This window comes from Staurois parvus, unplaced genomic scaffold, assembly GCF_062004578.1.
Source record: "Staurois parvus isolate SC_StPar_1 unplaced genomic scaffold, SC_StPar_1.0 ptg002236l, whole genome shotgun sequence".
Classification (NCBI taxonomy): domain Eukaryota; kingdom Metazoa; phylum Chordata; class Amphibia; order Anura; family Ranidae; genus Staurois; species Staurois parvus.
Window position 1 is genome coordinate 71,984 of NW_028320032.1, and position 25,944 is coordinate 97,927.

At 50.5% G+C, this 25,944-nt stretch overlaps 1 protein-coding gene across 1 annotated transcript in view; it reads left to right on the plus strand.

Moving 5' to 3' along the window:
• Window positions 1–13,398: 13,398 nt before the first annotated feature.
• LOC149431488 (uncharacterized) overlaps window positions 13,399–25,944 on the plus strand; it is a 57,208-nt gene continuing 44,662 nt past the window's right edge. Inside the window, exon 1 of the mRNA XM_089665546.1 lies at window positions 13,399–13,449. Coding sequence (XP_089521672.1) covers window positions 13,399–13,449 — 51 coding nt within the window. The remainder of the gene's footprint in view (window positions 13,450–25,944) is intronic.

Here is a 25,944-nt window from a genome sequence, read left to right on the forward strand (position 1 = left end):
ACATTATACCAGAGACATCCATGGAGACATTATACCAGAGACATCCATGGAGACATTATAGGAGACATCCATGGAGACATTATAGGAGAGACATCCATGGAGACAATATACCAGAGACATCCATGGAGACATTATACCAGAGACATCCGTGGAGACATTATACCAGAGACATCCATGGAGACATTATACCAGAGACATCCATGGAGACATTATATAGGAGACATCCATGGAGACATTATATAGGAGACATTCCATGGAGACATTATATAGGAGACATTCCATGGAGACATTATACCAGAGACATCCATGGAGACAATATACCAGAGACATCCATGGAGACATTATACCAGAGACATCCATGGAGACATTATATCAGAGACATCCATGGAGACATTATACCAGAGACATCCATGGAGACATTATAGGAGAGACATCCATGGAGACATTATACCAGAGACATCCATGGAGACATTATAGGAGAGATATCCATGGAGACATTATAGGAGAGACATCCATGGAGACATTATACCAGAGACATCCATGGAGACATTATACCAGAGACATCCATGGAGACATTATATCAGAGACATCCATGGAGACATTATAGGAGAGACATCCATGGAGACATTATAGGAGAGACATCCATGGAGACATTATAGGAGAGACATCCATGGAGACATTATACCAGAGACATCCATGGAGACATTATACCAGAGACATCCATGGAGACATTATATCAGAGACATCCATGGAGACATTATAGGAGAGACATCCATGGAGACATTATAGGAGAGACATCCATGGAGACATTATACCAGAGACATCCATGGAGACATTATAGGAGAGACATAAATGGAGACATTATAGGAGAGACATCCATGGAGACATTATAGGAGAGACATCCATGAAGACATTATAGGAGAGACATCCATGGAGACATTATAGGAGAGACATCCATGGAGACATTATATCAGAGACATCCATGGAGACATTATAGGAGAGACATCCATGGAGACAATATACCAGAGACATCCATGGAGACATTATACCAGAGACATCCATGGAGACATTATATCAGAGACATCCATGGAGACATTATACCAGAGACATCCATGGAGACATTATAGGAGAGACATCCATGGAGACATTATACCAGAGACATCCATGGAGACATTATAGGAGAGATATCCATGGAGACATTATACCAGAGACATCCATGGAGACATTATACCAGAGACATCCATGGAGACATTATACCAGAGACATCCATGGAGACATTATATCAGAGACATCCATGGAGACATTATAGGAGAGACATCCATGGAGACATTATACCAGAGACATCCATGGAGACATTATACCAGAGACATCCATGGAGACATTATAGGAGAGACATAAATGGAGACATTATACCAGAGACATCCATGGAGACATTATACCAGAGACATCCATGGAGACATTATAGGAGAGACATAAATGGAGACATTATAGGAGAGACATCCATGGAGACATTATAGGAGAGACATCCATGGAGACATTATAGGAGAGACATCCATGGAGATATTATTCCAGGATGGTAATGCTAATCAGATGGATGAGCACATCCCCCCCCCCCCCATGTGTGTCTCAATGGAAATGCTGGATCAGCCTGATTATCCCCAGTAGAAAATTTGGTGATCTGTGGGGTGAACCGGTGATAATCCAACCTCATCAGATCCCTCAGATCCTCCTAACCTGCTCCAAGTGGCCCCTGTGATGAGACGAATGTACCCGGGTTCAGTTCGGGGCGGTTTGGCGAACATGACTAAAGTTCGGGCGCCAAATCTAAACCATCGAAGTCACTGGGAGCCGAATGTTCCCGAGACTGATAGATAAGATATTGGTGTGGGGGGGGGGCACTGCATTGGGGGGGGGAGAGGGGGTGATGGGGGGCATCTACTTCAGCAAAAATAAATAATAAATAATTCCAGATGACGATACATCACAGATAGAGAATTCCAATAAGTAACAAGTCTGGGGATGTCCTGAACCCCCGATGAGGTGACCCCCCCATACAACCTACTACAGACATTACTATTGACTGAATCGTCCGGTGCTTATCTGTTCCTGTCCTAATTTATGACGCTAGCTTTGGAATGTGCGCACATTGGAAGAGACTCACACTGACACACAAGTTCAGTCTATGAACACTTCTAGTTTATTATAATGAGAAAGTGAGCTTATATATGCAGAATGATGCGAGAGTCATGTGATGACAGCATCAGAGTCATGTGAGGACAGCATCAGAGTCATGTGACGACAGCATCAGAGTCATGTGAGGACAGCATCAGAGTCATGTGAGGACAGCATCAGAGTCATGTGAGGACAGCATCAGAGTCATGTGAGGACAGCATCAGAGTCATGTGACGACAGCATCAGAGTCATGTGACGACAGCATCAGAGTCATGTGAGGACAGCATCAGAGTCATGTGAGGACAGCATCAGAGTCATGTGACGACAGCATCAGAGTCATGTGACGACAGCATCAGAGTCATGTGAGGACAGCATCAGAGTCATGTGAGGACAGCATCAGAATCATGTGAGGACAGCATCAGAGTCATGTGAGGACAGCATCAGAGTCATGTGAGGACAGCATCAGAATCATGTGAGGACAGCATCAGAGTCATGTCACCTCGCTCATCTGTCCCTATAAGACCTTGCTCATCCGTCCCTATAAGACCTCGCTCATCTGTCCCTATAAGACCTCGCTCATCTGTCCCTATAAGACCTCGCTCATCTGTCCCTATAAGACCTCGCTCATCTGTCCTTATGTACCTTGGAACTCTTTTATGCTGCACGTTAGACAAGTGATGACTATTTCATCCCCCCCCCTTGCCACAGACTTTGTACATAAGGAAGTCAGATGCTATCCCTACAAAATTGTGAGATTACTATTGGCGGGGAGGGACCGTAATGGGGTGTAAGGTTTTCCTTCATCTATCATGTGGAGATCCTCTTGCTCCTGGTTCAGGAAGGTAGATGTTCTGTTGTCTACAGCTTTGCTCATCAATTTCCTCACACATGGTATAACACAGCATACAACCAGGGCCAGGAGAATCAGAATTATTAGTACGGTTACCCCTATTTGGACAAGTATCTTTTGCCACCCACTCATCCAACTGAAATATTGATCCCACAAGTCTGTGATCCCTGAATTCTTTTTCAACTCAACTGACAGATCTTCCAATTTCTTTATAGACAGAGTAACCTCACCATTCGGGCCAGTATTGTCAGGAATATATGTACAACATGTTCCGGTTCCTTCTATCATTTTACAGACACCTCCTTTTTCTGCTAAAATCATGTCCAGAGCCATCCTATTCTGGAATGTCATGTAGGATGTAGGGGCTAACTGGTCAACGATTCCTTGAAGGGCATCCCTGGTGTAATTCACAAACCTCTGTTGGTTGTAGTATATGTAATTTATCCAATCTACATTTTTATTAACAGTTATCATGGGAATCAGGGATTCAAAGCCTGCTTTACTTGGTCTTTGGCTTTGAATTCATTAGGCACCCCCCTTGGGACTCCAATAGCATCTATATACACATGTGGGTCAAAACTACCAGAAGGAGCTTTTCGTTTCCTCCTACGGCCAGGCGTTGGGTCAGGGATATTCTCTGCTAGGATGTGGAGAGGCATAATGGCCTTTGCAAGAGCACACTCACCAGTCCAAATCCCTTCCAATCTGGTTCTAATCTTTTGGTCCCCAGTAATCATCCATGACACATATGTATACCTGGTCACTACTATCGGAACATGCTCGTTGTGTCAAGATCATATAGATTATGGTCATAGCACCACATGGGATCTATACTACAGAAATCAAAGGTGAAAATAACTACATGAGTGTTGGATGAGTTGTACCAAAATATAGTGGTGTCACCTATTTCGGTGATATCCACCTGTTGAGCCTCTGTCAGACCTATAAGAAAAAGGATATACAACATAGTTGTCATGGTGTAGATGACGCCTTTCCCTCAGGGTTCGGGACTTTCTTGCAGTGGGAGGCGTGTATCCGAGTGTTCTTCCCAGCCACCTTGTCAGAAGGGGCTGTGGTCAGCAGAACTTGGAAGGGACCATCATATCTTGGCTCAAGGGAATGTTTCCTCATAAATGTCTTTACTAATACCCAATCTCCGGGTAATAGGCTGTGAGTTCCTGTATCTGACTCAGAATCTGGAATGGAGAAAACACTTGGACATGGATACGGGTTAATTCACGTGATAATACAGTCACATAATCAGTTAACACATCAAATTGTAATTGCAACTGTTGTGGAAAATAACAACCAAGTCTGGGGGCTGAGCTAAACAAAATCTCATAAGGGGATAGGGAGTGTTCTCTCTTGGTGTGTATCTGACACTAAATAGGGCAATAAGCAGACTGTCTGGCCAACTCATGCCAGTCTCTTGGGCTACTTTTAGCATTCTTTCTATTTTCCCACTACTTTGGGGGTGATAGGGGGTATGGAACGCCAGAGTGACTCCTAATGCCGCCCATATTCCTTTGGTTACTGAAGCTGTGAAGGCGGGGCCCTGGTCACTCTCTATCACCTCTGGAAGCCCATATCTGCATACAACCTCAGTGAGGAGTTTCTTCGCAGTTGTTTTAGCAGTCATGTTAGTTACAGCAAAGGCCTCTGGCCAACTGGAAAACATGTCCACCACCACTAGGGTGTACTCAACCGCCCACTCTTTGGCATCTGGATATGGTCAATTTGTATCCTATGAAAAGGGTATAGGGGTTTGGCCAAGTGTTTCTGTGGTGTCTTCTCAATGTGGTGATTCCAGGCGCTATGTCATACTTGTTGATGAGAGAGTTCATGAGGCTCTTTGACAGATGGGCTGCTCCGTGTGCCCACTGGACTACAGCTGGAAACATATTCTTGGGTAAACAAAGCCTCTTGTTGCACTCAAACAGACCGTCTTTGAGAATAGCTCCTCTCTGTCTCCAGCTCTCTTTTTCTTCTGGACTTGCTGCTTCTTGGAGTTCCTTGAGGTAGTTTCTGTCCACAGGTAAAGTCTGTAAGGTGAATATTGGTTCCCACTCTCCGGTCACCTCTCCTTCCATTTCTGGTGGTTTTGCCACCAAATCTGCCAGATTATTGCCTTTGGCTTCTGAGGAGTTTAATTTCCCATGAGCTTTTACCTTCAGAATATCCACTTGAGTGGGTAGAAGGAGTGCTTCCAGCAGTCGTCCAATGGCTGCTCCATGTCTTATGGACGTACCTGCCACAGTCATAAATCCTCTTGCCTTCCATATGGGTCCGAAATCATGGGCCACCCTGAAGGCATATCTGAAGTCTGTGTAGATATTGGCTCTCTTACCTTCTTCCATGTTACATGCTGTAGTGAGGCCTTGAAGCTCTGCTTCATGGGCAGATAAAGTTGGTGATAATGCTCCTGCTTGTAAAATTTCAAATTCCGAGGTCACCGCATAACCTGTTTGATACTTGCCTCCTTCATCTGCATATCTGGAACCATCAACAAAGAAAGTGAAGTCTGGATCCTGCAGAGGTGTTTCACTCACTGTGGGGAGATGGAAGGTTTCCATTTTCATCACTTCAAGACAATTATGAGGCTCAGTGGCTCCATTATCCTCTCCACTTTCTTCATTATCCCCCTCAGCAATTGGGAGGAGAGTGGCCGGATTCAGGGTTTGGCAACGTAGGAGAGTGACGTTATCAGGAAGTTGGAGGGGACACTGTAGTCTAAGATACCTCGCTGTGGACAAATGTTTAGGTTGGACTTGGTTTAAAATGGCAGCAATGGCATACGGTGCCAGAAGAACAAGTTCATGTCCCAGTACGATATCAGAGGTCTTATCCAGCAGAGCTGGAGCAGCGAAAACTGCACGCAGACACGAGGGTGCTCCTCTAGCCACTGGGTCTAAACGGCATGAGTAGTAGCCTACGGGTCGTAGGCAGTCACCATGGGACTGGGCCAATACTCCTGTGCCATGGCCTTGGCGTTCAGACACGAACAGTTTGAAAAATTTCTCGTAGTCTGGTAGACCTAGGGCTAGGGCTGAAGAAAGTAAGCATTTTATAGCCAAAAAGTTGGAGGTGGCCTCTTCGGACAGATGGAAGGGCTCAGACTTGAGAGCATCGTAGAGTGGTTGCATAAACCAAGAAACATCAGGAATCCATGACCTACAGTAGGATATGAGACCAAGAAAGGCATGGAGTGGCTTCTGGCCTAACGGCAGTGGCAGGTTCTGGATGGCCTTAACTCTTTCCTCCATAAGATGCCTTGTTCCATGTGAGAGGCAGTGGCCGAAGAACACGACTGTTGTAGAGCACCATTGCAACTTCGGTTTAGAGGCCTTACAGCCTTGGTGTGCCAAGTAACATAGTAAACTCTCTGATGCTTCTTCAGCCGTGGGCAGGTCATCAGCACAGAGGAGAAAGTCATCCACAAGAAGGACCACTGCCGAATGTTCCTTTTGCCACGTGTCCAGTATGGTGGTCATGGCTTTGGCGAACTGGCTCAGAAAATTTTGCGCCCCCTTGTGGCATAACTGCCCAGGTGTATTGCTGCCCCTCATGGGTAAAAACGAAAAAGTATCTGCAGGAAGGATACAAGGGAACGCTGAAGAATGCATTTGCCAGGTCCACCACGTTGAAGTACTTTGCTGTTGGAGGTACCCCTGTGAGTAAAGTGTGGGGATTTGGGGCAATAGGTGTCTCTAAGACGGTGGCTGCATTCACTGGTCCTGTACCATCCTGTACTTCTCTGGTTCTCCTTTGGGTGTCTTCTTTTTTATCGGGAACAAAAGTGTGTTACATGGAGAGGTACAAGGTATGAGTGCACCATTTGCCACATTTGCCACAAGGGACTTGACCTGCTTTGAAATGGCCTCGGATTGCGCTGGTTTCAGTGGGTACTGTGGTTTCCTGGGTAGGGGAGCTTCAGATTTCAGTTCCACCATAATTGGGGGTACCTTTTAAACGTCCAATATCTTTGGGTCCTGTGGACCATAGGCAACTTGGGATTCTGCTCAGCACATCCGGTGCTACGTAGAATGTACCATTGACTTGTAAGACCGGACACACTGGGTAGAGGCGGCTCACTCGAGGCGTTGGCCTTCCATTTGTCTCATTTGGTGTACCAATATGGCCGCCTCCAGGAAGTGTACTGGGCTGGGCAGGAAGGGACAAAACAGGTGCAGCAAGATGGCTGCCGTCAGGAAGTGCACTGGGCAGGGCAGGAACTGACAATGCAGGTGCAGCAAGATGGCTGCTAGTGGGAGGTGTACTGGGCAGGGCTGTTCCTGGCCTCCTTTGTTCTGGATTCTATCATCATAGGGCGGTGGTTTTAGCACACTTCCATTTTCAATTTTATGATACCCATACATTATACAATCGCCATTTTATTGAATTTCTTCCAACCATCCTTCTTTATGCAACGCTTTTGCAGTTTTTTTTTTTTTCTCAAGCTTCTGTCACGTTCAGCAAACCTTTATCACATAACATTCCTCTCTGTTCCTACAATGATTTACGCCAGTCCTGACCTTCAGCTTACAGACTTTCACTACTTTAGATAACTTTTTAACTGCTTCACTTCCTTCTCTCCTCTTCACAATATCACATGCCAGTAATCCTTTTCAATATTTAACACACAAACAGTTTTTTTTTCCTGTTGCAATACCTGTTCTGTCCACTACTCTTTGTGGATAACTTTGGCTACATTATACCAAACTTCTTGCTGTCTTCAGCACATTTTTGTCAACTAAGACATCTTTCTTCTCTTTTCTTTTTTTTTTTTTTTTTTAAACCTCCTTATCTTTAATTCCACATACTTTTCCTCTTCTCTCTGTGCAACCAGGTCACATGGTAACATTCCTTTCTAGGGGTCTTATCAGCGTCTGACCCATCTCCTCCCCCTTCTCTGTCCTTCCTAACAGGAATCTAAGACACTTCACAGGCTGCTGTCCAGACTTTCCTTAACCCTTAACAAACCCCAACCTTCTGTTATGAATGGCAAACATTAACTCACAGACACACATTTAGGACATAACATAGCAGTCTATCTTGGTGGGCTCTGAGTACAGATCACTGAGTAACTCTTCCTAGCCCCAAACATGGCTAAGGCACCCCGCTGCCACACTACCGTGACGCGTACCCGACACCTCCTCTCTTGTGGTCAACACACAAGTTTACCACACACCCAAGAGAAATTATGTGTCAAAACCCTCAGTAGATCCACTCCTCTTCCACGTCAAGACTGATACATAAAAACAAACACAAAAAAACATAAAACCAGGTAACAGATAAGCACATGCAGGTAAGGGTGAAATAAACTCCGGGCAAGCAATGTTACCCCCCTTTAGTGACCTTTATCAGCCGCTCCAGGCACAGGAATGAATCAACAACAAAGACAGGATAAGCACTGGTAAGATAGCAAAATATATCTCACCATGCTCCGAGAGGTGATCAAGCTCTTGTCCCGTCTGTTGCGACTGACACCTAACGCCCTTTCAGGTCGGCTGACTGCGGGTTCATGACCCAGAGTTCCCGGGTTTCGGCATCAGCTGATTTAGTCACGGACTGAAATCGTCCAGTGCTTATCTGTTCCTGTCCTAATTTATCATTCTAGCTTTGGAATGTGCGCACATTGGAAGGGACTCACGCTGACACACAAGTTCAGTCTATGAACACTTCTAGTTTATTATAATGAGAAAGTGAGCTTATATATGCAGAATGATGCGAGAGTCATGTGAGGACAGCGTCAGAGTCATGTGACAACAGCATCAGAGTCATGTGACAACAGCATCAGAGTCATGTGACAACAGCATCAGAGTCATGTGAGGACAGCATCAGAGTCATGTGAGGACAGCGTCAGAGTCATGTGAGGACAGCATCAGAGTCATGTGAGGACAGCATCAGAGTCATGTGAGGACAGCATCAGAGTCATGTGACGACAGCATCAGAGTCATGTGAGGACAGCATCAGAGTCATGTGACAACAGCATCAGAGTCATGTGACAACAGCATCAGAGTCATGTGAGGACAGCATCAGAGTCATGTGACAACAGCATCAGAGTCATGTGAAGACAGCATCAGAGTCATGTGAGGACAGCATCAGAGTCATGTGAGGACAGCATCAGAGTCATGTGACAACAGCATCAGAGTCATGTGAAGACAGCATCAGAGTCATGTGAGGACAGCATCAGAGTCATGTGAGGACAGCATCAGAGTCATGTGACAACAGCATCAGAGTCATGTGAGGACAGCATCAGAGTCATGTGAGGACAGCATCAGAGTCATGTGAGGACAGCATCAGAGTCATGTGAGGACAGCATCAGAGTCATGTGACAACAGCATCAGAGTCATGTGAGGACAGCATCAGAGTCATGTGAGGACAGCATCAGAGTCATGTGAGGACAGCATCAGAGTCATGTGAGGACAGCATCAGAGTCATGTGACGACAGCATCAGAGTCATGTGACGACAGCATCAGAGTCATGTGAGGACAGCATCAGAGTCATGTGACGACAGCATCAGAGTCATGTGAGGACAGCATCAGAGTCATGTGACGACAGCATCAGAGTCATGTGAGGACAGCATCAGAGTCATGTGAGGACAGCATCAGAGTCATGTGAGGACAGCATCAGAGTCATGTGAGGACAGCATCAGAGTCATGTGAGGACAGCATCAGAGTCATGTGACAACAGCATCAGAGTCATGTGAGGACAGCATCAGAGTCATGTGACGACAGCATCAGAGTCATGTGAGGACAGCATCAGAGTCATGTGAGGACAGCATCAGAGTCATGTGACAACAGCATCAGAGTCATGTGAGGACAGCATCAGAGTCATGTGAGGACAGCATCAGAGTCATGTGAGGACAGCATCAGAGTCATGTGAGGACAGCATCAGAGTCATGTGACGACAGCATCAGAGTCATGTGAGGACAGCATCAGAGTCATGTGAGGACAGCATCAGAGTCATGTGAGGACAGCATCAGAGTCATGTGAGGACAGCATCAGAGTCATGTGAGGACAGCATCAGAGTCATGTGAGGACAGCATCAGAGTCATGTGACGACAGCATCAGAGTCATGTGAGGACAGCATCAGAGTCATGTGAGGACAGCATCAGAGTCATGTGAGGACAGCATCAGAGTCATGTGAGGACAGCATCAGAGTCATGTGAGGACAGCATCAGAGTCATGTGAGGACAGCATCAGAGTCATGTGACGACAGCATCAGAGTCATGTGAGGACAGCATCAGAGTCATGTGAGGACAGCATCAGAGTCATGTGACGACAGCATCAGAGTCATGTGAGGACAGCATCAGAGTCATGTGAGGACAGCATCAGAGTCATGTGAGGACAGCATCAGAGTCATGTGAGGACAGCATAAGCATTATATTAGTCTTTGATTGGTCATTTCCACATGAAAACAATCTCCGTCATGGTATAGGTGTGATCTTCTTCCATCTTATAGAGAAGAAAAACATTCCTTTTGTCTTCCAAATCACACGATGGGAGGGGGGGGGTGCGATGGGAGGGGGGGGTGCGATGGGAGGGGGGGTGCGATGGGAGGGGGGGGGTGCGATGGGAGGGGGGGGTGCGATGGGAGGGGGGGTGCGATGGGAGGGGGGGGGTGCGATGGGAGGGGGGGGTGCGATGGGAGGGGGTCTGTGTGTGTGAGCAGACATTTCTTAACCACTTGCCTACAGGGCACTTATACCCCCTTCCTTACCAGGCCAATTTTCAGCCAATTGCGCGGTCATGCAACATTGTACCCATATGAAATTTTGATCATTTTTTTCTCACAAATAGAGCTTTCTTTTGGTGGTATTTCCTCCCCGCTGGGCGCTTTACTTTTTGCGCTATAAAAAAAAAATGCAAAAAATTTGAAAAAAAAAAGTTTCTTTGTTTCTATTATAAAATTTTTCAAACAGGTATTTTTTCTCCTTCACTGATGTGCGTTGATGAGGCAGCACTGATGGGCACTGATAGGCGGCACTGATGGGCACTGATAGGTAGCACTAAAGGGCACTGATAGGCAGCACTAATGAGGTGGCACGGATAGGCAGCACTAATATGCAGCACTGATAGGTGGCACTGATGATGGGTACTGATAGACGGCACTGACTGGCATCACTGCTGGGCACTGACTGGCGGCACTGACTGGCACAACCCCTGGGCACTGACTGGTGGCACTGACTGGCAGCACTGCTGGGCTGCACTGCTGGGTGGCACTGGTGGGCAGCACTGGTGGGTGGGCACAGGTGGGTGGCACTGGTGGGTGGCACTGGTGGGTGGACACAGGTGGGTGGCACTGGTGGGTGGGCACAGGTGGGTGGGCACAGGTGGGTGGCACTGGTGGGCACAGGTGGGCGGAGCTAGTGGGCGCACTGCTGGGCACAGGTGGGCGGAACTTGCGGGTGGCACTGCTGGGCACCGATCATCAGGGCACTGATCATCAGTGCCCTGATGATCGGTGCCGATCCTCGCTCTGACAACTGCCGGTTCTCGGCAGTACTTTCCTCACGATCTGACAGCGTGAGGAAAGTGCAGCCGAGAACCGGCACTTGCATTTCCCTGTGATCAGCGTGTCATTGGACACCGCTGATCACGTGGTAAAAGGCCGCTGTGATTGGCCTTTTACCACATCTCGTGATCAGCTGCGTCCGTAGGACACCGATCACGGAGATCGCCGGGTGCGCGCCCCCTGGGGCGCGCAGGAGAGCGCGTTCTGGGGGGACGTCATATGATGTCCACCCAGAACTGGCGGGCCGCAGTGCAGCCGTCATTCCGCTATCTGCGGTCGGCAGGTAGTTAAGCAAGGATTTCTTGAAGTACCACAAAGCCCAGCAGGCAGAAAATATTCACACAACATATATATTCATACTAAACATTTATAAATATGAAGAAAGAAATAGTATTAAAGTATAAAAGTAAATATGTATAAAAATAGTGAATATATATATCCAATAGGAAACGGAATAGGCATTTTACCAAATCCATCACACTATAACAAGTCTGGGGGTGTCCTGACCCCCCTCCCCCGATGAGGTGCCCCCCACATATGATGTATACAACAGATATTACTATAACAAGTCTGGGGGTGTCCTGACCCCCCTCCCCCGATGAGGTGCCCCCCACATATGATGTATACAACAAACAACAGATATTACTATAACAAGTCTGGGGGTGTCCTGACCCCCCTCCCCCCAATGAGGTGCCCCCCACATATGATGTATACAACAGATATTACTATAACAAGTCTGGGGGTGACCTGACCCCCCTCCCCCCAATGAGGTGCCCCCCGTCTGGTGCCCCCCACATATGATGTATACAACAGATATTACTATAACAAGTCTGGGGGTGTCCTGACCCCCCTCCCCCCAATGAGGTGCCCCCCACATATGATGTATACAACAGATATTACTATAACAAGTCTGGGGGTGTCCTGACCCCCCTCCCCCGATGAGGTGCCCCCCACATATGATGTATACAACAGATATTACTATAACAAGTCTGGGGGTGTCCTGACCCCCCTCCCCCGATGAGGTGCCCCCCACATATGATGTATACAACAAACAACAGATATTACTATAACAAGTCTGGGGGTGTCCTGACCCCCCTCCCCCCAATGAGGTGCCCCCCACATATGATGTATACAACAGATATTACTATAACAAGTCTGGGGGTGTCCTGACCCCCCTCCCCCGATGAGGTGCCCCCCGTCTGGTGCCCCCCACATATGATGTATCCTTCACATGGAGACTTGCACTGCACTGTCTGTATATATTCTATATATGGGGTAGAAGGTGCACAGGAGGGGGGGGGAATACGTCGTACTGCAGGCAGTGCTACACACTCCCACTACTCATCACACCCATCCAGGCCAGGCAGGAGCACAAAGACCCCACAGCCGCTGCACCACTCCCCCGTGCTATCCTGCAGTTCCTCCCCTCCACCACAAGGTGTTAGGATGACATAGTTGCCGATGGTCCCGGATTACCCGGGACAGTCCTGATATTTGGCTGATGTCCCGCTAGTGGCCAGTCGTGGACAGTGTCCCGGAGATCAGGACAGGCACAGCCGCTGCACCACTCCCCCGTGCTATCCTGCAGTTCCTCCCCTCCACCACAATGATCTTAATGATGAAGGAAACTCCCGGCCACATTTGTATCACTCCGCCGCAGCAACTGATGTGGAAAAGGGACACCAGGCGCCTCTGCACTGCAGTCAGTCCACCGAACCCGAAAATGAGAAAATAGTCCCCGTGGCGCCCCCCCCCCCCCCCCCCGCACAGCAAATGGCAACAGGAACGATTTAATACTTTTAACTGCTCCAGGCTCGTGCAGAACTACAAAACACCTCCTCCGGCTGCCCCCCCAAATCATGAGACACGTGAAGGACAAGACCAGGAGATCGATCACTCAACAGGAAACGGTGAGCGGCATGTTCAGTGTAAGCTCCTCCCACCATACACCGACTGACACGTTTCTGCATGCAAAGGGATGTGCTCCCCGTGTCTGTCCACAAATACAAACTCCTTCCCGGTGACCACATGTCACGGTTTATAAACTCTGACCGTCCCCTGTACTGTGTCCGCAGTCTCTGGTCATCTCCTGTACTGTGTCTGCAGTCTCTGGTCATCTCCTGTACTGTGTCTGCAGTCTCTGGTCATCTCCTGTACTGTGTCCGCAGTCTCTGGTCATCTCCTGTACTGTGTCTGCAGTCTCTGGTCATCTCCTGTACTGTGTCCGCAGTCTCTGGTCATCTCCTGTACTGTCCGCAGTCTCTGGTCATCTCCTGTACTATGTCCGCAGTCTCTGGTCATCTCCTGTACTGTGTCCGCAGTCTCTGGTCATCTCCTGTACTATGTCCGCAGTCTCTGGTCATCTCCTGTACTGTGTCCGCAGTCTCTGGTCATCTCCTGTACTGTGTCCGCAGTCTCTGGTCATCTCCTGTACTATGTCCGCAGTCTCTGGTCATCCCCTGTACTGTGTCCGCAGTCTCTGGTCATCTCCTGTACTATGTCCGCAGTCTCTGGTCATCCCCTGTACTGTGTCCGCAGTCTCTGGTCATCTCCTGTACTGTGTCTGCAGTCTCTGGTCATCTCCTGTACTATGTCCGCAGTCTCTGGTCATCCCCTGTACTGTGTCCGCAGTCTCTGGTCATCTCCTGTACTATGTCTGCAGTCTCTGGTCATCTCCTGTACTGTGTCCGCAGTCTCTGGTCATCTCCTGTACTGTGTCCGCAGTCTCTGGTCATCTCCTGTACTGTGTCCGCAGTCTCTGGTCATCTCCTGTACTGTCTGCAGTCTCTGGTCATCCCCTGTACTGTGTCCGCAGTCTCTGGTCATCTCCTGTACTGTGTCCGCAGTCTCTGGTCATCTCCTGTACTGTCTGCAGTCTCTGGTCATCCCCTGTACTGTGTCCGCAGTCTCTGGTCATCCCCTGTACTGTCCGCAGTCTCTGGTCATCCCCTGTACTGTCCGCAGTCTCTGGTCATCCCCTGTACTGTCTGCAGTCTCTGGTCATCCCCTGTACTGTGTCCGCAGTCTCTGGTCATCTCCTGTACTGTCTGCAGTCTCTGGTCATCCCCTGTACTGTGTCCGCAGTCTCTGGTCATCTCCTGTACTGTGTCCGCAGTCTCTGGTCATCTCCTGTACTGTGTCCGCAGTCTCTGGTCATCTCCTGTACTGTGTCCGCAGTCTCTGGTCATCCCCTGTACTGTGTCCGCAGTCTCTGGTCATCCCCTGTACTGTGTCCGCAGTCTCTGGTCATCTCCTGTACTGTGTCCGCAGTCTCTGGTCATCTCCTGTACTATGTCCGCAGTCTCTGGTCATCTCCTGTACTGTGTCCGCAGTCTCTGGTCATCTCCTGTACTGTGTCCGCAGTCTCTGGTCATCTCCTGTACTGTCTGCAGTCTCTGGTCATCTCCTGTATTATGTCTGCAGTCTCTGGTCATCTCCTGTATTATGTCTGCAGTCTCTGGTCATCTCCTGTACTATGTCTGCAGTCTCTGGTCATCTCCTGTACTGTCTGCAGTCTCTGGTCATCCCCTGTACTGTGTCCGCAGTCTCTGGTCATCCCCTGTACTGTCCGCAGTCTCTGGTCATCCCCTGTACTGTCTGCAGTCTCTGGTCATCCCCTGTACTGTCTGCAGTCTCTGGTCATCCCCTGTACTGTGTCCGCAGTCTCTGGTCATCCCCTGTACTGTGTCCGCAGTCTCTGGTCATCTCCTGTACTGTGTCCGCAGTCTCTGGTCATCTCCTGTACTGTGTCCGCAGTCTCTGGTCATCTCCTGTACTATGTCCGCAGTCTCTGGTCATCTCCTGTACTGTGTCTGCAGTCTCTGGTCATCTCCTGTACTGTGTCTGCAGTCTCTGGTCATCTCCTGTACTGTGTCCGCAGTCTCTGGTCATCTCCTGTACTATGTCCGCAGTCTCTGGTCATCTCCTGTACTATGTCCGCAGTCTCTGGTCATCTCCTGTACTATGTCTGCAGTCTCTGGTCATCTCCTGTACTGTGTCTGCAGTCTCTGGTCATCTCCTGTACTGTGTCCGCAGTCTCTGGTCATCTCCTGTACTGTGTCCGCAGTCTCTGGTCATCTCCTGTACTGTGTCCGCAGTCTCTGGTCATCTCCTGTACTGTGTCCGCAGTCTCTGGTCATCCCCTGTACTGTGTCCGCAGTCTCTGGTCATCCCCTGTACTGTGTCCGCAGTCTCTGGTCATCTCCTGTACTGTGTCCGCAGTCTCTGGTCATCTCCTGTACTATGTCCGCAGTCTCTGGTCATCTCCTGTACTGTGTCCGCAGTCTCTGGTCATCTCCTGTACTGTGTCCGCAGTCTCTGGTCATCTCCTGTACTGTGTCCGCAGTCTCTGGTCATCTCCTGTACTGTGTCCGCAGTCTCTGGTCATCTCCTGTACTGTCTGCAGTCTCTGGTCATCTCCTGTACTGTGTCCGCAGTCTCTGGTCATCTCCTGTACTGTCTGCAGTCTCTGGTCATCTCCTGTATTATGTCTGCAGTCTCTGGTCATCTCCTGTATTATGTCTGCAGTCTCTGGTCATCTCCTGTACTATGTCTGCAGTCTCTGGTCATCTCCTGTACTGTCTGCAGTCTCTGGTCATCCCCTGTACTGTGTCCGCAGTCTCTGGTCATCCCCTGTACTGTCCGCAGTCTCTGGTCATCCCCTGTACTGTCTGCAGTCTCTGGTCATCCCCTGTACTGTCTGCAGTCTCTGGTCATCCCCTGTACTGTGTCCGCAGTCTCTGGTCATCCCCTGTACTGTGTCCGCAGTCTCTGGTCATCTCCTGTACTGTGTCCGCAGTCTCTGGTCATCTCCTGTACTGTGTCCGCAGTCTCTGGTCATCTCCTGTACTATGTCCGCAGTCTCTGGTCATCTCCTGTACTGTGTCTGCAGTCTCTGGTCATCTCCTGTACTGTGTCTGCAGTCTCTGGTCATCTCCTGTACTGTGTCCGCAGTCTCTGGTCATCTCCTGTACTATGTCCGCAGTCTCTGGTCATCTCCTGTACTATGTCCGCAGTCTCTGGTCATCTCCTGTACTATGTCTGCAGTCTCTGGTCATCTCCTGTACTGTGTCTGCAGTCTCTGGTCATCTCCTGTACTGTGTCCGCAGTCTCTGGTCATCTCCTGTACTGTGTCCGCAGTCTCTGGTCATCTCCTGTACTGTGTCCGCAGTCTCTGGTCATCTCCTGTACTATGTCAGCAGTCTCTGGTCATCTCCTGTACTGTCTGCAGTCTCTGGTCATCTCCTGTACTGTCTGCAGTCTCTGGTCATCTCCTGTACTGTCCGCAGTCTCTGGTCATCTCCTGTACTGTCCGCAGTCTCTGGTCATCTCCTGTACTGTCCGCAGTCTCTGGTCATCTCCTGTACTGTGTCCGCAGTCTCTGGTCATCTCCTGTACTGTGTCCGCAGTCTCTGGTCATCTCCTGTACTGTGTCCGCAGTCTCTGGTCATCTCCTGTACTGTCTGCAGTCTCTGGTCATCTCCTGTACTGTGTCTGCAGTCTCTGGTCATCTCCTGTACTGTGTCCGCAGTCTCTGGTCATCTCCTGTACTATGTCCGCAGTCTCTGGTCATCTCCTGTACTGTCCGCAGTCTCTGGTCATCCCTGTACTGTGTCCACAGTCTCTGGTCATCTCCTGTACTGTGTCTGCAGTCTCTGGTCATCTCCTGTACTGTGTCTGCAGTCTCTGACCATCTCCTGTACTGTGTCCGCAGTCTCTGGTCATCTCCTGTACTGTGTCCGCAGTCTCTGGTCATCCCCTGTACTGTGTCCGCAGTCTCTGGTCATCTCCTGTACTGTCCGCAGTCTCTGGTCATCTCCTGTACTGTGTCCGCAGTCTCTGGTCATCTCCTGTACTGTGTCCGCAGTCTCTGGTCATCCCCTGTACTGTCCGCAGTCTCTGGTCATCTCCTGTACTGTGTCTGCAGTCTCTGGTCATCTCCTGTACTGTCTGCAGTCTCTGGTCATCTCCTGTACTATGTCTGCAGTCTCTGGTCATCTCCTGTACTGTGTCCGCAGTCTCTGGTCATCCCCTGTACTGTGTCCGCAGTCTCTGGTCATCTCCTGTACTATGTCCGCAGTCTCTGGTCATCTCACTGTAAAATCCAATTAGTAAACCTTACTTAATAAAGCATGGAAACTGATTGCCTCTAAAAAACCAAGTAAACTATAATAGGAATTGTATCTCCTCCTTACAGATGCTCAGTGTTTGAGGTGAACGTACACTTTAGTTTACACAACTAATAATAGTGAACAGTGCTGGGAAATGTTACTGTAGATCAGTGTTTCTCAACTCCAGTCCTCATGGACCCCCAACAGGTCATGTTTTCAGGATTTCCATTATTTTGCACAGGTGATTTGATCAGTTTCACTGCCTTAGTAATTACCACAGCTGTTTCATCTGAGGGAAATCCTGAAAACATGACCTGTTGGGGGTCCATGAGGACCGGAGTTGAGAAACACTGTGTTAGGTGAACTCTTAGCTTTGTATGAAGACTCAGACTTGCCATTTAAAATAACAAAATCATTTCCGTTGAGTTTACTGTGTAATATATTCCAAATGACATTTATTTATGTTGGGCCAACTAAAGTGATATTTTCTGCAGCTCTGAATGCTGAGTTCTGGTTCCTCGCCCAGCAATCCCATTTACTTGTGAAATCCATGCAAACCGATTTCCTTAAAAAGACCAAGAAAGTGTTATTTGTGTTATTTCAGTTTTATCCGATCTTCCATTTTCCATGAGCATGTCGCCTGTGCTCCGTGCTGCAGACAAGCAGGCAGGCCAGGCTATCTAACTGTAAGGCATGGGCCTGTTTCTGGGTTTGGCACCCCCTGCCTACCCATGCTGTCATTGGAAGCAGTACACATCAATCAACAGGTTTCAGCCAATGAGTGTGGCTGAAACCTGCTGACCGGCTCTTTCAAATCATGTCTACAGACATAGCCAGATCACTGCTGAGAACAGAGTCCGTGTTCCTTCTCCCTGACAACTAAACCTGCTAACAGCAGCACATATGACACACATGACACTTCACAGATAACCCCTCCCCCAGTCCGTGTCATTAATACAGTGTACATTATTGTCTGATCACTGTATTAGTGTCACTATTGATGTCAGTGTCCCTCCCAGCCAGTGTGTTAGCACTAGATTGCCCACCACGCCATCACCCTCACACTATGTCGCTGCACCACCATTACAGTATAGAATCTGTAGCTGCGTGAATTCCATATGTAGACACAAACCAATTCATATATTTATTGGGATTTTGTTTTAACCAGAATACATCATTTTTTTCAGAATACCAATTTTTTTTTATTGGATGTTTTGTAACAAATCTATATCTATTAAAAACCCAGTGGAGATCAAATACCCCCAAAATAAAGCTCGGAGGGAAAAAAATTTTTTTATATAAAATTTAATTTGGATACAGCGTTACATGTCCGCGCAATTGTCAGTTAAAGTAGCATGGTGCTGAATAGAAAAAAAAAATGACCTGGTCATGAAGGGGCAAAAGCTTCTGCGGGGCAAGTGGTTCCATCCTCACAGGTACTTATAAATGACTCTTCCAAAGTGCAAATACAATTTGTTTTTATTTTTCTTCCTGTTATAAGAAATAACATTATTCTTTAAAACTTTGTTACATAACAACTCGCTTCTGGAAACATTTAGTCCTCGTTCACACCGTGTACAGAGACGTGAGGTTTCTGCACCTTTTTCTGCAAGAGAATGAAAACATCTTCTGCGCCACGTTCATCCCACGAGACTGCTATCATGTGCGGATTTGGCCCGAGCAGGATTTGGCCTCAGCAGGATTTGGCCCGAGTAGGATTTGGCCCGAGTAGGATTTGGCCTCAGCAGGATTTGGCCTGAGCAGGATTTGGTCTGAGCAGGATTTGGCCTCAGCAGGATTTGGCCCGAGTAGGATTTGGCCCGAGTAGGATTTGGCCTCAGCAGGATTTGGCCCGAGCAGGATTTGGCCCGAGCAGGATTTGGCCCGAGCAGGATTTGGCCCGAGCAGGATTTGGCCCGAGCAGGATTTGGCCTCAGCAGGATTTGGCCCGAGTAGGATTTGGCCCGAGTAGGATTTGGCCTCAGCAGGATTTGGCCTGAGCAGGATTTGGTCTGAGCAGGATTTGGCCTCAGCAGGATTTGGCCCGAGTAGGATTTGGCCCGAGTAGGATTTGGCCTCAGCAGGATTTGGCCCGAGCAGGATTTGGCCTGAGCAGGATTTGGCCTGAGCAGGATTTGGCCTCAGCAGGATTTGGCCCGAGCAGGATTTGGCCTGAGCAGGATTTGGCCTGAGCAGGATTTGGCCCGAGCAGGATTTGGCCTGAGCAGGATTTGGCCCGAGCAGGATTTGGCCTCAGCAGGATTTGGCCTCAGCAGGATTTGGCCTGAGCAGGATTTGGCCTCAGCAGGATTTGGCCCGAATAGGATTTGGCCCGAGTAGGATTTGGCCTCAGCAGGATTTGGCCCGAGTAGGATTTGGCCCAAGTAGGATTTGGCCTCAGCAGGATTTGGCCCGAGTAGGATTTGGTCCGAGCAGGATTTGGTCCGAGCAGGATTTGGCCCGAGCAGGATTTGGCCCGAGCAGGATTTGGCCCGAGCAGGATTTGGCCCGAGCAGGATTTGGCCTCAGCAGGATTTGGCCCGAGTAGGATTTGGCCCGAGTAGGATTTGGCCTCAGCAGGATTTGGCCTGAGCAGGATTTGGTCTGAGCAGGATTTGGCCTCAGCAGGATTTGGCCCGAGTAGGATTTGGCCCGAGTAGGATTTGGCCTCAGCAGGATTTGGCCCGAGCAGGATTTGGCCCGAGCAGGATTTGGCCCGAGCAGGATTTGGCCCGAGCAGGATTTGGCCCGAGCAGGATTTGGCCTCAGCAGGATTTGGCCCGAGTAGGATTTGGCCCGAGTAGGATTTGGCCTCAGCAGGATTTGGCCTGAGCAGGATTTGGTCTGAGCAGGATTTGGCCTCAGCAGGATTTGGCCCGAGTAGGATTTGGCCCGAGTAGGATTTGGCCTCAGCAGGATTTGGCCCGAGCAGGATTTGGCCTGAGCAGGATTTGGCCTGAGCAGGATTTGGCCTCAGCAGGATTTGGCCCGAGCAGGATTTGGCCTGAGCAGGATTTGGCCTGAGCAGGATTTGGCCCGAGCAGGATTTGGCCTGAGCAGGATTTGGCCCGAGCAGGATTTGGCCTCAGCAGGATTTGGCCTCAGCAGGATTTGGCCTGAGCAGGATTTGGCCTCAGCAGGATTTGGCCCGAATAGGATTTGGCCCGAGTAGGATTTGGCCTCAGCAGGATTTGGCCCGAGTAGGATTTGGCCCGAGTAGGATTTGGCCTCAGCAGGATTTGGCCCGAGTAGGATTTGGCCCGAGCAGGATTTGGTCCGAGTAGGATTTGGCCCGAGCAGGATTTGGCCCGAGCAGGATTTGGTCCGAGCAGGATTTGGTCCGAGTAGGATTTGGTCCGAGCAGGATTTGGTCCGAGCAGGATTTGGCCCGAGCAGGATTTGGTCCGAGCAGGATTTGGCCCGAGCAGGATTTGGCCTCAGCAGGATTTGGCCCGAGTAGGATTTGGCCCGAGTAGGATTTGGCCTCAGCAGGATTTGGCCTGAGCAGGATTTGGTCTGAGCAGGATTTGGCCTCAGCAGGATTTGGCCCGAGTAGGATTTGGCCCGAGTAGGATTTGGCCTCAGCAGGATTTGGCCCGAGCAGGATTTGGCCTGAGCAGGATTTGGCCTGAGCAGGATTTGGCCTCAGCAGGATTTGGCCCGAGCAGGATTTGGCCTGAGCAGGATTTGGCCCGAGCAGGATTTGGCCTGAGCAGGATTTGGCCCGAGCAGGATTTGGCCTCAGCAGGATTTGGCCTCAGCAGGATTTGGCCTGAGCAGGATTTGGCCTCAGCAGGATTTGGCCCGAGCAGGATTTGGTCCGAGTAGGATTTGGTCTGAGCAGGATTTGGCCCGAGCAGGATTTGGTCCGAGTAGGATTTGGCCTGAGCGGGAACAATGTATGCAGTTTTCTGTGTGAAGAAGAAAAAACTAAAAAGGAAAGGCCGTGACATGAGCATTGTGGGGGGAGCATTGTGGGGGGAGCATTGTGGGGTGAGCATTGTGGGGTGAGCACTGTGAAGTGAGCACTGTGGGGGGAGCATTGTGGGGTGAGCACTGTGGGGGGAGCATTGTGGGGGGAGCATTGTGGGGTGAGCATTGTGGGGTGAGCATTGTGGGGGGAGCATTGTGGGGGGAGCATTGTGGGGGGAGCATTGTGGGGGGAGCATTGTGGGGGGAGCATTGTGGGGGGAGCATTGTGGGGGGAGCAGGGTACATACAGAGCTGTTTATTGCCCTTGTAGAGAAGTTACATATTACTTACACAAACTGTTAGAAGCAACAGCCATAATAACAAACGTTGATGATTGATTTAAAAGCTGACAAATGTTCGGAGTTCTCCATGACGGTCTATTTAAATATATCTTTTCATACAATTAAAGTGGTTGTAACCCTTCCATATACACCTCGTGAAGTGACTGGCCTTAGGTGACACAGAGATGATCAGTGCCCCCCAGGCCCCAGATGATCAGTGCCCCCCAGGCCCCAGATGATCAGTGTCTTCCAGGCCCCAGATGATCATTGTCCCCCAGGCCCCAGATGGTCAGTGCCCCCCAGGCCCCAGATGATCATTGTCCCCCAGGCCCCAGATGATCAGTGCCCCCCAGGCCCCAGATGATCAGTGCCCCCCAGGCCCCAGATGATCAGTGTCCCCCAGGCCCCAGATGATCAGTGCCCCCCAGGCCCCAGATGATCAGTGCCCCCCAGGCCCCAGATGATCAGTGCCCCCCAGGCCCCAGATGATCAGTGCCCCCCAGGCCCCAGATGATCAGTGTCCCCCAGGCCCCAGATGATCAGTGTCTTCCAGGCCCCAGATGATCATTGTCCCCCAGGCCCCAGATGGTCAGTGCCCCCCAGGCCCCAGATGATCATTGTCCCCCAGGCCCCAGATGATCAGTGCCCCCCAGGCCCCAGATGATCAGTGCCCCCCAGGCCCCAGATGATCAGTGTCCCCCAGGCCCCAGATGATCAGTGCCCCCCAGGCCCCAGATGATCAGTGCCCCCAGGCCCCAGATGATCAGTGCCCCCCAGGCCCCAGATGATCAGTGCCCCCCAGGCCCCAGATGATCAGTGTCCCCCAGGCCCCAGATGATCAGTGTCTTCCAGGCCCCAGATGATCATTGTCCCCCAGGCCCCAGATGGTCAGTGCCCCCCAGGCCCCAGATGATCATTGTCCCCCAGGCCCCAGATGATCAGTGCCCCCCAGGCCCCAGATGATCAGTGCCCCCCAGGCCCCAGATGATCAGTGTCCCCCAGGCCCCAGATGATCAGTGCCCCCCAGGCCCCAGATGATCAGTGCCCCCCAGGCCCTAGATGATCAGTGTCCCCCAGGCCCCAGATGATCAGTGCCCCCCAGGCCCCAGATGATCAGTGCCCCCCAGGCCCCAGATGATCAGTGCCCCCCAGGCCCCAGGTGATCAGTGCCCCCCAGGCCCCAGATGATCAGTGCCCCCCAGGCCCCAGGTGATCAGTGCCCCCCAGGCCCCAGATGATCAGTGCCCCCAGGACCCAGATGATCAGTGCCCCCCAGGCCCCAGATGATCAGTGTCCCCCAGGCCCCAGATGATCAGTGTCCCCCAGGCCCCAGATGATCAGTGCCCCCCAGGCCCCAGATGATCAGTGCCCCCCAGGCACCAGATGATCAGTGCCCCCCAGGCCCCAGATGATCAGTGCCCCCCAGGCCCCAGATGATCAGTGCCCCCCAGGCCCCAGATGATCAGTGCCCCCCAGGCCCCAGATGATCAGTGTCCCCCAGGCCCCAGATGATCAGTGTCTTCCAGGCCCCAGATGATCATTGTCCCCCAGGCCCCAGATGGTCAGTGCCCCCCAGGCCCCAGATGATCATTGTCCCCCAGGCCCCAGATGATCAGTGCCCCCCAGGCCCCAGATGATCAGTGCCCCCCAGGCCCCAGATGATCAGTGTCCCCCAGGCCCCAGATGATCAGTGCCCCCCAGGCCCCAGATGATCAGTGTCCCCCAGGCCCCAGATGATCAGTGTCCCCCAGGCCCCAGATGATCAGTGCCCCCCAGGCCCCAGATGATCAGTGCCCCCCAGGCACCAGATGATCAGTGCCCCCCAGGCCCCAGATGATCAGTGCCCCCCAGGCCCCAGATGATCAGTGCCCCCCAGGCCCCAGATGATCAGTGTCCCCCAGGCCCCAGATGATCAGTGTCCCCCAGGCCCCAGATGATCAGTGCCCCCCAGGCCCCAGATGATCATTGTCCACACTCCATCTACAGGGTTGCCAACCTACCAAAATAAATTTACTGACACAGACACGTTTTTCTGCCATTTGGACAATTACAGTTTTAAGTGCAAATTTCAGTATTTAAGTTACAATTAAGTACAAAATATAATTAATGTGAGAAAATCTGAAGGCAAAAACCATTTATTTGTGATAAAGGGCAGTTATTAGACCCCGTTAGTTTCCCGTCCAACTCAAGAGATTTCCTATTAACCACATTAGCCCCAGAAGGATCCCCCCCCCCATCCTGATCGGCCATTTTTGGTGATACGGCGCTGCGTTACTTTAACTGACAATTGCGCGGTCATGTGACACCCAAACAGAATCGATGTCCTTTTTTCCCACAAATAGAGCTTTCTTTTGGTGGTATTTGATCCCCTGTGCGGTTTTTACTTTTTACGCTATAAACAAAAACAGCGACAATTTTGAAAGAAATATAAATACGTTTTACTTTCTGCTATAATACATAAAAAAATGTACAAAAAAAAGTCAATTTTCTTCATCAGTTTTGGCCGATATGTATTCTGCTTCATGTTTTTAGTAAAAAAAAATCCCAACACACATATATCGATCGGTTTGTGCAAAAGTTATAGTGTCTACCGACATCGGGAAAGATTTATGGGATTTCTGATTTCTACTAGTAATGGTGGCGATCAGCAATTTTTAGCAGTACTGCGACACTGGGGTGGGCACATCGCACACTTGGGAACCAGTGACACCAATACAGAGATCAGTGCTAAAAAAAAAGCACTTTTTCTGTATTGGTGTCACTGGGAGGGAAGGGGCTCCATTGGTGTCACTGAGAGGGAAGGGGCTGTATTGGTGTCACTGGGAGGGAAGGGGCTCCATTGGTGTCACTGAGAGGGAAGGGACTGTATTGGTGTCACTGGGAGGGAAGGGGCTGTATTGGTGTCACTGAGAGGGAAGGGGCTGTATTGGTGTCACTGAGAGGGAAGGGGCTCCATTGGTGTCACTGAGAGGGAAGGGGCTGCATTGGTGTCACTGGGAGGGAAGGGGCTGCATTGGTGTCACTGGGAGGGAAGGGGCTGTATTGGTGTCACTGGGAGGGAAGGGGCTGTATTGGTGTCACTGGGAGGGGTTAAGTGTGTTCCGTGGGCGTGTTCTAACTGTGAGGGGAGCGGGGCTGTCCAATGGAGCGCAGTGATCTGTCTCCTGATGAGAGGGAGGTGGGGATCATTCCGCTCCTTACTGAGAGGACCGCGAGCTGCATTGCTGACATCGGCGACTCGCCGTTCTCCTCTCATACTGAAGATTGTCGGGTAGCTGGTGGCAATCGAGCCCCCCGGATACCTGCGCTGTGTGATGAGACAGTGGCACTGGGGGAGCGCATGAGCACCTCCCCTGCCCGCCTGCACCCTCGATGTACAGCTACGGGATTTAGCCCCCATGTGCCGCCCTGTTCCCGTAGATGTGCCGGGGGGGGGGGGGGGGGGCGTCCCAAACAGGTTCATTTCTGTCTCATAGCCAACACTGAGTGAAGGAAGTCCATGAATGTCACCAGAATGACGTCACCAATCCCAGCGTCACCTTCACTCCTGTTGTAGATTCTTCTACTCTTAGTGACAGTAAAAGGAGGAAACAAATCTACCAAACGGGGGCATGAGGGAGGAAACACTGAGATTGCTGCACCCCCCCCCCCCCCCCCGACTGAGGTTGCTGCACCCCCCCCCCCCCAACTGAGGTTGCTGCACCCCACCCCCAACTGCAGAGGACACAGATATGGAAACACACATTGAACAGAACCCAGCTTTTCCCCCACTGCGCCTCTCTCCAGATCACACAGCCCCCACCTTCCTGATCACACGCAGCCCCCAGCCCCCACCTTCCTGATCACACGCAGCCCCCACCTTCCTGATCACACGCAGCCCCCACCTTCCTGATCACACGCAGCCCCCACCTTCCTGATCACACGCAGCCCCCACCTTCCTGATCACACGCAGCCCCCACCTTCCTGATCACACGCAGCCCCCACCTTCCTGATCACACGCAGCCCCCACCTTCCTGATCACACGCAGCCCCCAGCCCCCACC